This window comes from Patella vulgata, chromosome 1 (genome assembly GCF_932274485.2).
Source record: "Patella vulgata chromosome 1, xgPatVulg1.2, whole genome shotgun sequence".
In the NCBI taxonomy this organism is placed as follows: Eukaryota; Metazoa; Mollusca; class Gastropoda; family Patellidae; genus Patella; species Patella vulgata.
Window position 1 is genome coordinate 9,583,247 of NC_065879.2, and position 13,102 is coordinate 9,596,348.

The following is a 13,102-nucleotide window of genomic DNA, read 5'->3' on the forward strand; positions in this document are numbered from 1 at the left end:
CAGTTCGAATAATGATTAAATAACTTGTTTACATCGTCTTGATTTACCTTGATACACCCGACGTTTATTTCACTCACAGTTTCATTGTCAAGTTTTTCACTAAATACTGGCATAGGCGGCCATTTCTCAGATGACTCATACAGAAAACCTGGACCCGTTATCCAGTTGACAGATTTAAGGGCATCTGCACTAAGACCTCGAGAGGCATGATCAGCGGGGTTCTGCTTAGACGGAACATACCTCCATTGATCAATTTCCGATCCATCACGTATTACTGCTAAGCGATTAGACACGAACACCTGATAACGCGCTTTCTCATTCGCGATATACTTCAGTACCGTCTGGCTGTCTGTCCAGAAGTACACTTGGTTCACTGGTATAGTCAATTCCGTATTCAACATATTGTTAATTCTTACAACTGACGTAGCAGCTGATAATTCCAACTTTACAATTGTGTGCGGTTTAATAGGCGCAACACGTGATCTCCCTATCACAAATGACACATGTACTTCACCACGGTCACTTTCAAATCTTACATAAGTAACCATTGCGTATGCATTTTGCGATGAATCTGCGAAATGATGCAATTGTGTATTCACAATATTACCAAAAGACTTCGGCTTTAAACAGCGATCAATTGACACGTTTTCTAAGTTCGGTAAATCATTTACCCAGTTTCTCCAATCGCGTTCATGTTTTTCTGGTATTTCTTGATCCCAACCAAGTTTTTCGCGACATAAGTCTTGAATGATTAACTTAGCACGGAGAACGAACGGAGAAGCGAACCCAAACGGGTCGTACACAGAACTCATAACCGATAAAATGTTACGACGAGTTGCTTTTGGATTCATAGAGCTCACACTAAATTCAATTTTATCGTCTTCGACACCCCATTTCACACCCAATGCACGTTGCACTGGTAAATTGTCATTGATATTGTCGAAATCCAAGTTTTTGGTTTCATCAACTCTATCAGATGCCGGGATAGTTTTCATCAAATTGCGACTGTTACTGACCCATTTTGTCAAATTAAAACCACCGGATCTTAATACAGTACGAATATCTTTCACTAAGGAAATGGCTTCAGGTTCACTCGGCAACGATTTTAAAAAGTCATCCACGTAAAAATCATTGTTGATTGAGTCAATGACACTTTGATCTACTTTACCTATATTGTCGCTTGCTACACGTTTGAGAGCGAAATTGGAACAGCTCGGAGAACTGACAGCTCCAAATAAATGGACTAACATACGATATTCAGTTAATGCTTGATTTATGTCCCCTTTTGGCCACCATAAAAATCTCATAAAGTCTACATCAGATTTACTAACTCTGACTTGATAAAACATGCTCTCTATATCGCTCATGACAGCAAAATAGTCTTGTCGCCATCTTAAAAGCACACCGAGTAATTTATTTGTCAAGTCAGGGCCTGACAATAATTGTTCATTGAGAGATGTATTATCATACATCAAAGGGCAGTTAAATACCACTCTCACCTTATTGGGTTTTCTTGGATGCACAACATTATGATGATTTAAATACCATACTTTACCATCTAGTTTCACCAATTCACCTTTTGGCACTTTTTCGGCATAGTTTTTCGATTCTAAATTATTCATGAAATCGGTATATTGTTTATGAAGAAATTCATTGACACTTAATCTCTTTCTCAGTTTATAAGCGAACACTTCGGCTTGAAGCCTGTTATTTGGCATCACAACATCACGATTTCTTAAAGGCAGATTGGTTTCATAATGTCCATCTTTTAATTTTATAGAATTGTCCATAATATTGATGAACCGTTTATCTTCTACTGACATGAATTGTCGGTCATCACATAGCCTTTCACCGAATTCGAGATTAAAGTACCTTTTAACTTGTAGCTCTAAATTATGGTCAACATGACAATAATTAACACTAATATGATTTTCAAATTTCCCGTTAAGACCGTAGAACAACCAACCCAAAGGTGATCTTACAGCATACGGTTCACCGAGGTTGCCTGTACGAATCTCGAGTGGCTGTGTCGCCAATGGAAAGTTCACACCAATCATCACTGTCACTTTGGGTATACAGTTACCACCCAAATCAGGTAATTTAATGTCCTTAAAATGTTCCCATTTATTGATATCGGACTGTTGAGGTGCATCCTTCATAGTAACTGGAATTTCATCCCTTATGTACGCTGGAGGCAAATCATAAAATGCTTTACCACAAACATCACTAACTTGTACAAGATCAGTCACTATACTAGTGTTTATAGTCTCTTCCAAATTAATGGTTTTTAACACAACTTGAGTTTGTTTACATCTGAGTTTCAGATGATATGAAATCTCATTGTTAAAAAATAACACACCCGAGCCATTATCTACGAAGGCATAGGTTGAAACTATATCGTCATTCACTTTTGGTTTTAGGCAGATAGGAACAATTGCCATTAAAGGGTTTCCACCCATAATTTCAGCTTTAACACAACCTGAAGTTATTTTGTAGTTCGTATTATCAATACTTTTCTTGACACTGGTTTCACTATTATTATTAAAGTTTTTCCTGTCCCTTGCAGGATCATGCATAACAGTTTGGTGAGTTCTCGTACACTTGTCACATTTTGACCATTCAGGATTTGGACATGTATCCTTCATATGACCAGGATTTAGGCATGCATAACACAAACCAAGTTTTCTTACTGACATATCACGATCAGATTGAGTGATTCCAGCAAATCGTCTACACTGCAATAAAGAATGATACGTTTGCTGTCCACAATAAAGGCATGGCGACTTTGCTGCTAGATTTTCACGTTTCGTACCATGTTGTACCACAGGTTGAATGTTTGTTGCGTTCACTCTCCTTTGTGGGATTTTTGGTTGAACGCTGAATGACTGATAATTTGATCTCTGTTGGTAACCCAATCCACTAACTCTCGGATCGTTCTCGTTCCTTGATAAAACACCCACAAAGTTTTCAAAGTCAATTAAAGTAGGAGAACGATTCTCCTTTTCACGGAGTCGACCAACTTCCGAAATCCACTTTTGTTGTATGGCTATAGGCAGTTTACTACACAATGTCTTAATAAATTCAAAACCATCAAGAAAGTTCATGTCTTTATTATTTTGTTTTGAATTAACACAATTGGTTAAGAATATTGAAAACTTTCTTAACCCCACTTTATCACCATTCTGAATTTTCGACCAATGTTCAGCTTTTGATGCAAATGCAGAGGCTATGAGTTGCGAATTACCATAGTCCCTGTCTAACAGTCTTCTTGCTTCACGATACGCATCAACAGGCGGTTCTATCAAAGGGCAGAATTTGATCAGTTCGTGTGCTTCACCCTTTGTGTATTTTAACATAAATTCTAAAAGTCTGGCAGGGTCACTAGTGTTCCGTTCAATAATAAATTGAAAATTCTTCACAAATGTTTGATAAGATAACACATCAGTTCCATCAAAATAATGTAATTCCTGACTAGGAAGTACTTGGTCCCTCTGATTTTCAACAAGTTTAGCCAATATATCGGATATGTCAACATTATTCACAGCCGTTTTAGGGCAACTATCAGAACTCACAGGGATTTCCGGTTCAATATTCACACAACTTTCAGGTTCAGTCACATGATTAGAAACACTGCTGGGAGAATGTTCAGGAATTATAGGTTTTTGTTTCAATGTTAGTTCTGAATCTGACACTCTACTTTTATTTTCTAACACTGTTGCTATTTCTGTTGCTGCTTTAAGTTGTGCTCGCAGACGTATTTCTTTTTGTTTTCTGTTGATTTCTTCCATGGCTCGTTGCATTTCAAGTTTTTGTTTTTCTAGTTGATTGGACTCTTCCAAAGCAAACAATTCCTCTTTTAGTTTAATTGCACGCATTTTGGCTCTAGAGGCTGAAGAAATTTTACTCCCTTTACTACTAATATTCGAGATACTATCTTCGGGATTCACAGTGGGTTTATCATCAACCATAGACATAGTACCGGCCCCATGTGGCGCACGTGCTGCTGTCACTTGTTCGTCATGAATACCGGCCCCGTGCAGGCCAGTCGGCCTGTCGTCATTCTCAGTTACTTCAATGTCATTTTGTATCACATCATCGGAAATCAATCCAGGATCCGAGACAGTTTCACGACTAGAATTTGTACTTACAATTTCTATGTGTGGCTCCAAGACAGGCGGAGGAGGGGTTATGTTTCCCGCTTCACGTTTCTTCATTCCAGACATCAGAAAAACACAAATTAATGTCACAAAAGTGAAAGTCGCACAACACGATGTTTTCATCGAAATGTCAATTTCAGATGTTTTCTACTTGATTATGTGGATGCCGAGCTGGTGAAGACTAGTTCGATGAAGTTCACCCCACTAAATTATTCACATGACACCGCTACAAATCTAAGCTAGTCCCTTTTCAGCATATCGTTACATACGCGCGTCACCGCTTTGATAAAACCCCATGATGTGTCCATAAGAAATATGAAACTGCAACATAACAACTATTTATTCACCATCACATTAGTTATTTCACAAAGGTTCACTGGTTACAAGTCATATTCTGATAGATACATACATAGATAATCTTAGCGTTTTGGCTCGTGTTAACTTGCGGTAGAAAACAGTACGCTGTCACCAGCTCACATCACGCACTTTCATCTTTACTTTCATCGCACATGTTCACAACATCCGCTCGGTTGCTAAGCAACTGACTCGATTTTCAAGACACTAGATACTATCCTACAATATGCAATTAGACTCGATTAACTCACATTTAACTTAATATACTGCATGTATGCACAGACACATTATATTGCCATATGTAGATTTTGAACATTACAGAAACCATTTATTATATTAAATCTATAGGGAAACCATTTATTATATTAAATCTATAGGGAAACCATTTATTATATTAAATCTATAGGGAAACCATTTATTATATTATGGTTTCATAAGCTCTTATTCCTATACAGAAGATTGACTTAATGTATTAATGGTTTCCCTATAGATTTAATATAATAAATGGTTTCCCTATAGATTTAATATAATAAATGGTTTCCCTATTGATTTAATATGTTAAATGGTTTCCCTATAGATTTAATATAATGAATGGTTTCCCTATAGATTTAATATAATAAATGGTTTCCCAATTGATTTAATATAATAAATGGTTTCCCTATAGATTTAATATAATAAATGGTTTCCCTATAGATTTAATATAATAAATGGTTTCCCTATTGATTTAATATAATAAATGGTTTCCCTATAGATTTAATATAATAAATTGTTTCCCTATTGATTTAATATAATAAATGGTTTCCCTATAGATTTAATATAATAAATGGTTTCCCTATTGATTTAATATGTTAAATGGTTTCCCTATTGATTTAATATGTTAAATGGTTTCTCTATTGATTAGATAATTAGTTGTTACTTGTTTTTGTATATAAACCCTCTGTACATTATTTTCAGTATCATTTGCTTGAAAATGTTGAGAGAACCCTCAACGAAACGTCGCTTTAAATAAAATAGTAATTGTGTTCCATATTATGTTTTTTGTATTAAAATCTATTTTTGTGATGTGAACTTTGGATGAGTAAACTTCCGGTTTAACGTCCTACTGTTCTGCTCCGAACTGGACCAATGAAGACGGGCATACGCCATACAGTGTGCTACTGGGGAAATGTTGCCCGAACAGCGGCACTACGGCCTACTCTTGTATCGAATTCCAACTGTCAAGGAATCGTTTACGTGCACGCCAATGTGTACACAGGACCTGGGTTTTTCGTCCCATTCGAACGACTAGACAGCTGTCCTTCAGGCCCTCCGTCCTGCATCACTGACAAGTGGGAACCACGGGACTATTAAGGGGACAGTGCGAAATTTCACAGAACACAAAATAAATTTGCATGGGTTTATCTGTATAAATCATGAGTCAAAATTTGACGATGTAGTTTCTTGTTTGAAATTTTCAAATCGTTTTGCTATTTATGAAATGAAAAACTAACAAGGCAACCATTTTAATAATTTGGTATAAATATACAGAGTAACATACTAGTTGGGCGGTTAAGGAAGACTTTTTGGTAGAATCGTGCATTTTGGGTTAAAAGCATGAAACTTGGCACATAGATGGCATCAACCCTACTGAATATTTTGGGATGTGGATCCACCTCAGCAGCTCCCCCCGGTGGTCGTTACGGCGATTTTTCTCAAAATGGCCGCCAATTTATTGAAATACATATATATCTTTAGAAGTATACATTGTAGAACCATGATCTAGGTGTCTAAATGTATTGCTCGAAGGTCAACCAAGCCAGCGGACACAAAAACATAAGATATAATCAATTACATCAAACAGCACATTCAAAATGAATTAAAAGCATATTTTGTTTAAACTTAAACATAAATAAATATTAGAAATAACTTTTCAAGCTCATTTCACTCTTTGATATGGTTTATAATATGTAATTTAAAGTGGTTTCAGTGTCACTGAACTTAAAACTAATCTAAATATATAGTTTTTCCAAAATCCAAGATGGCGGAAATTCAAAATGGCGGCCAGAATTTCCCTAAAATGGTCGATTTTTCAAATAATCGTCATTTTTAAGTTTGATATGGCTAGTGATATGCGATTTAAAGGGTTTTCTGTGTCACTGAACTTAAATACAACCTCAAAAGAAGAGTTTCCAAAATCCAAGATGGTTGAAAATCCAAAATGGCGACTAGAATTTCCCTAAAATGAAAGATTTTTCAGATAATTGTCATTTTTCCGGTTTTGTATGGCTTGTAATAATGTCCTTTATTAGGTTTTCAAAGTCAATGAACTTGAAAATAACCTCAGAAATGAATTTTGAAAATGAATATTACATCAAAAATGAATTTTGAAGATGGTAGATGATTGTGAATTTTCCCCTTGGATTGGCTTGTAATAGCAAAGAGTAGTAGTTATTTTGATGGTAACTGGAATTGTTAGACTGGATCTCACATAAACAATATTATTCCAGCAAAACAGTGGAGCATATATCAAGTTGTTACGAATTCATCTATTGTTTATTCAGAGTAAGACTCGCCAAGAACGAGGTCAGGAGTTCGATCCCTATGTTTGCTGAGAAAGTACCTCAGGATTTTCCAGGATGCAGCACGGGGGCTTCTCAAGAAACCAGGTTTATATGTACACGTTGACGTGCGCATAAAAGAACTCTAAACAGTTGGAATTCGAAATAAGAGTAGGCCATAGCACCACTGTCTGGACCAATTTTCCTCATAGCACACAGCTTGACGAATAACAATATTCATTAACTTTGTTAGTACAGAGCAGTAGGACATAAAACCCCACTGCATCATTTCTGGTTCAGAAGACTTATGTCCGGAAACCGTTTGTGGTATCATGTAGACAGGTGGATTAATATTTTCATATTTGTCAGTCATGTATTTCACAAAGTGAAAAGTGTAAAATGAATCATCAAAGTCTCTATGTCCGGCAACTTTTGTGGTAGTCTAAATATGGTATCCACAGATCATTTTCGTCTGTAATGTATTGCCACCAAGTTCTAAGTTTAAAAATAATTTGAAATGCATTTACGACTAGTATAGGTATCCCAAAAGTCATCCCGACGATTTCCTCTTTTCTAATGAGTTGTTCTTACATGTAGAACTTGTTGTGAAATACGTCACTGACGAAAATGACCTGTGGATACATCTAGACTCTACCACAAAAGTTACTGGACACAGAGTCTCCGATGCAAAAACAGATCACATTATTATTTCTGAACGAATAGGAGAACTTAAATTCTTAACTGCATATACCATAAATGATTCTCACTCCGGTAAAATGGTGCAAAGACAAAGGAGATGAAATTAAAAATGCCTCAGTTGGCCCCGTTGTATTGTTATGGGGAGGGTATGGAGGGTCGGAATAACCAGATATTTTCTCCAAAAAATGTGTCAATTCTTAACATTATCATTAGCATCATATGTTTTTATGCATAAAACAATTAAACTACATTTATTGTGTCTTAAGGTTAAATTCTTTGAAATTCTAATTAGCTTACTGGTAAGTACTGCACATGGTTAATTGACTGACAGGTACATTCCTGATTCCGGTCAATTTCAGTTGCCCTCAAACAACTATTACACTTTGCTATCATAAACCAATCCAATAGAAAGATTGATGATTGTCCCTTTTTTTTCTGAAACAATTATCTACAATTATCAAATTAAGTGACTCTGAAAACTTAATAGAGGACATATTACAAGCCACATCAAACAAAAAATTGACGATTATCTTAAAATTTGATCATTTTAGGGAAATTCTGGCCGCCATTTTGAATTTCCGCCATATTGAATTTTGGAAACTTTTTTTTAGATTGATTTTAAGTTCAATGAAAACCCTTTATATTACAAACCATATCAAAGAGTGAAATGACTTTTATCTGACAAATCGGCCATTTTAGATAAATGTTGGTTGCCATTTTGAATTTCCGCCATCTTGGATTTTGGAAAGTATTTTTTTCTTTAGATTAATTTTAAGTTCAGTGACACTGTAAACCCTTTAAAGTATATATTACAAACCTAATCAAACACTGAAATGACTTTAATCTGACCAATCGGCCATTTTGGGTATATTTTGGCCGCCATTTTGAATTTCCGCCATCTTGGATTTGGGGAAACTAGCTTTAGAGATTATTTTTCAGTTCAATTACAACAAAAACCTTATATTGGATATGTTACAAGCCATACCTTGCGTGATAATCACCCATCCTATCTGGAAATTCATTTTTCTTCAAATTTTGGCGGCCATTTTTGAAATCAGACAAACCCCAACCGAAAATGACGTCATAGATAAATCTTTTTTCAAAAATCGTGTTCAGCTAGCAATTTCGCCTCTGGAAATTGCTGGCCTGAAATGATTTGTAAAAAAAATGTCTTATTGTGACACACCTAGTTATATGTATTTCAATGGATAGGCGGCCATTTTGGAAAAGATGGCCGTAACGACCACCAGGGGGAGCGGCTGGGGTGGATCCACATCCCAAAATAATCAGTAGGGTTGATGCCATCTATGTGCCAAGTTTCATGCTTTTAACCCAAAGTGCACGATTTTTTGCTTAACCGCCCACTACACATGATATGTTGTACAAAGTATTATTCATTGTAGATGTACACAACAATTCGGATAAGAAAGTCACAGGTAAGAAAGTCAAAGCCACAGTTAAGAAAATCGAAAGACAAAGTCACAGGTAAGAAAGTCAAAGCCATAGGTAAGACAGTGGAAAGAAAGTCACACCTAAGAGTCACAAAGTCAAGTCACAGGTAAGAAAGTCAAAACGTCACAGGTAAGAAAGTCACAAAGTCACAGGCAAGAAAATCACAAAGTCACAGATAAGAAAGTAAAAGTCAAAAGTAAGAAAGTCAAAGTCAAAAGTAAGAAAGTCAAAGTCATAAGTTAGAAAGTCGAAAGTCAAAGCCACAGGTAAAAGAGTGGCAAGAAAGTCACAGCTAAGAGTCACAAAGTCAAGTCACAGGTAAGAAAGTCACAAAGTCACAGGCAAGAATGTCACAAAGTCACAGGGTAAGAAAATCAAAGTCACAGGTAAGAAAGGTACAGGAAAGGTACAGGTAAGAACTCTAAAAAATATTTCAATAACAACAAAACTGTGGAATGATGTCATGGAAGTTTTTGATTTAGAATGAATAGAAGATAGCATTATAAACAAAATATGAAAAATATATCTTTAAGGTCGAACATATTACTTCAAGGCCGCAGCTAAAAGGCTTCTGTATATTAACAAATGGAACAACAAAAACAAACAACTTTCTTAGCTCGACCTAAGTTCATACTCCACAGCAGTCGCAAGAAAAACCCAAATAGTTAAATAAGGTTCAAGGAAAATCTAGCCTCGGTCTATCGACTGTCGTTACTAGAATTACTATTCGTTAAACTGCTATGGCGAGACGCGAAGGCCGAGTCTACTGATGCTCTGGAAGATGTCTGCATCAATGTCTGCCACCAATCACCGGTTTCTTGATCATTGGTTACCTGAAAAAAATGTTTTTACAAATATTTAAAAAGACATAATATTCGAGCCCAAGTATACTATACAACAGTAATTTAGCCAAAACATTAAAATATATCAATTTTAAGATATGTTATGGCCACCTTAATTTTCCATAAGGTTATCAATTCATTTAAAATGGCGACATGTAGCATGAGGAACATTTTAATGCTTGGAAACATCCAGAACTGGTCAATACATCCTTAATTGAAAATTATAATCAAATATACTCACAGTAAAATATTCTGACTGTGTTTTCGATTTTCATAAAGATTGCGGCAATTTCTATAATTAGTTTTCTGAAACAGACAAGAGTGTAGGCGACATTGTAGGTTAGAATCGCCCTCTAGATATTCAGCCGAATTTTGATGAAATCACTCTTGCCAATTTCTATTAATAAATAATTAATCGCACATTGTTTACCATGAGTGCAGAACTTTAAGCCGAATTATTATTTGTTTTATCCAAAAAAGTCTAACTTTAGTTCTTCAATAATAGAGAAGTAGTTATATTCATATATACCATGGTTGTTTTTGCTGTGGAAAGTTTAACATGTGGCAAGTATGATGTAAAAAAGCAAGTAATACACCAGCGGTCTCCGCCATTGCTCTTACATATACTGCCGATTATTGTTAGGGGATGAAATAAAAATAGTGCCAAAGACAAAAATTGTGTGTGTTGGAATCAATTCGTTTTGATTGTCCGGTGTAAGGATTCAATTAAAGATGCATTGACCCTAATAATAGTGAAGAATATTTAGCTCAAGTCTAGCCTACAACCCGCGTACGGTGCGTGAGGCTTATGCGTCACTTGCGTGTGCTCGACACCATAGAAGATCTCAGACCGGCCGTATGGTCCTCCACATACAAATTTTCACCCGGTTTCTTACGGCGGGTCTCCAGCCACCAAACGCTACGACTCGTGCGCCCCAAAACACGTACGGCGGGGTTGTGAGCCAGGCTTCGGTTTCACTGAAATTAACAGGTAAAATTAAATGAAATGGGGTTTAACGTCCCACTGTTCTGCTACGACTGGGCTAATGAAGACGGGCATACGCCATACAGTGTGCTATGAAGGTAACTGTGCCTGGGCAGCGGCACTACGGCCTACTCTTATATCGAATTCCAACTGCCAAAGTATCTTTTACGTGCCCGCCAATGTATACATGTGACCTCGGTTTTCGTCTCATCCGAATGATTAGACAGCTGTCCTTGTCGGGACCTCCACCCTGCACTACTGACAAGGGGAAACCACGTTGAAAAATCCCGATGAACTTTCTCGGCCAATGCAGGGATCGAACACGCGACCTCCAGGCCAGCGAGCCACCGTGGCTCCCTGAAATTAACAGACAGCCGGTCTTGTCGGCGGTATTGTGTTATAAACGTTACTTACATCATCACAGTCCTGAAAGCCGGGATTATTAAAACTAATCTCCGATACTAATTCCTCTACTTCCTCACATTTTCCCAAATTAGGATTACGATATTTGATCATACTGACTAATGTTAAATCTTTACTGTAAAACAAAATAAACATTATTTTTGGAGTAAACTCCCCTCGCTATCTATAGGTCACTTTAGGGCTAACATATCATATGTTTAATCAAACAATAAGCTGAGATTCTTAGATGTGTGTGGGTGTGTTTGGGTGTGTGTGTGTGTGTAAGGGGGGGGGGGAGTCGGTCATTGAAGGTTAAAGGAGCTAAATCTATTTTTTGCACCTTGAAATGGAGACAAATTTATCGCAACGCATATAATAATGTAATATGACTGTATATAAACTGATTTACATTCAGAGTCCAAATTTAATGGCAGCATTTGGCGTCTGGTTATTCCAGTCTACAGGGGTAGTATTCTTCTGTGGGATATGTTTAGCTTCGTTCATGAAGTCACCTTATTACAAATGGCTCTCAAAAGCATTCTGGCACGCGATTCGTGTGGCAATTTTAAAATTTTCGTTTTGTCTTAAATATTGGAAATCAGAAGCACATCTCTTCACGGTAAGATAGCATCAACGTTGATTTAAATTGACCAATAAGTCGTGTTTGCAATGTCGAAGACTGTGGGTGATATTGAGTTACAGACTTGCCTCCTTTTAGCAGACCAGCATAATCATGGACACACCCACGCATAGGATCGAACCCATGGTTTGCATACATAACAGACCTTATGATTAAAACGGCTGGGGTTGTAAAAATATAGCATTATATAAAACATTTGGAGGTGGGTGTGGCTCACGGTAGCACGATGGGATACAAAAATTCCTTAACCATAGACCGAGAATCTTTTCATAATCTACTGGTAACGATATTTGTTCGTCTATCAATCAATCTCCAAATTTTTCAAAAGAAAAGGTCATCCAGTAACTAACTGGTTATCCAGAATAAAAATCTTGAGAAGAATCACAATGCTGAACCGTCTAGCTGGCTGGAAAATGTATCTTTTGGGAGTTGCCGAGAAGTAACAATTTAGATGTTAGTTTTCTTTTTCTTGGACAAATAAAGGACACACCACATTAAAAAAAGAGAAATGGGGTTTAATATCCACTCGACACAAACTAGGACATTTCAATAATTCGATTGCGCGTAGGGATCTTTAGCAGTGGGAGGAAACCGGAGAACCCAGAGAAAACCTACGATGCTGGACAAGCGACCTTATTCCTTGTCACGTACAAGCGGAGAATCGAAACCACGCCAGTTGACTCAATGACAGACCTTATGATACAGCGCGCAAGTGCTAACCATTCGGCCATCCAACCCCCAAACCACATTAAATCAAATAAACTTACTTTTTAGAGCGTAAATAATAGGCCAATCCACTAACAAAACAAATAATCAAAACAGCTCCTAAAACCACACCCAATATCCATAGTTTAGATTTACTAGCAGTTTTACCAGTACTAGATCCAGGTATACTACTAGTATTATCTGGTTTTTCTAACAGATTTAATTCACACAAGGTACCATTATAACCCGACAAACACCTGTAATAACAATGGAGAAACATACGAAACAAGGACAACTTTCTGTACTCCGAAAATGTTTAAATTCAAACT

General features: G+C 36.7%; 1 protein-coding gene across 2 annotated transcripts in view; it reads right to left on the reverse strand.

The window, feature by feature from the left end:
• Positions 1 to 8,393: 8,393 nt before the first annotated feature.
• The window catches only part of LOC126822194 (low-density lipoprotein receptor-related protein 1B), a 45,556-nt gene continuing 40,847 nt past the window's right edge, over positions 8,394 to 13,102 (reverse strand). The window contains exons 31-34 of one of the 2 annotated variants that reach the window (XM_050550950.2): positions 12,836 to 13,030; positions 11,441 to 11,564; positions 10,283 to 10,347; positions 9,942 to 10,032 (exon numbers count right to left, since the gene is read on the reverse strand). In XM_050550950.2, the coding sequence (XP_050406907.1) occupies positions 10,029 to 10,032; positions 10,283 to 10,347; positions 11,441 to 11,564; positions 12,836 to 13,030 (388 nt within the window). In that variant the 3' untranslated portion in view covers positions 9,942 to 10,028. Of the gene's footprint in view, positions 10,033 to 10,282; positions 10,348 to 11,440; positions 11,565 to 12,835; positions 13,031 to 13,102 lie in introns of both variants that reach the window. The other variant, XM_050550943.2, reaches the window with a different exon arrangement.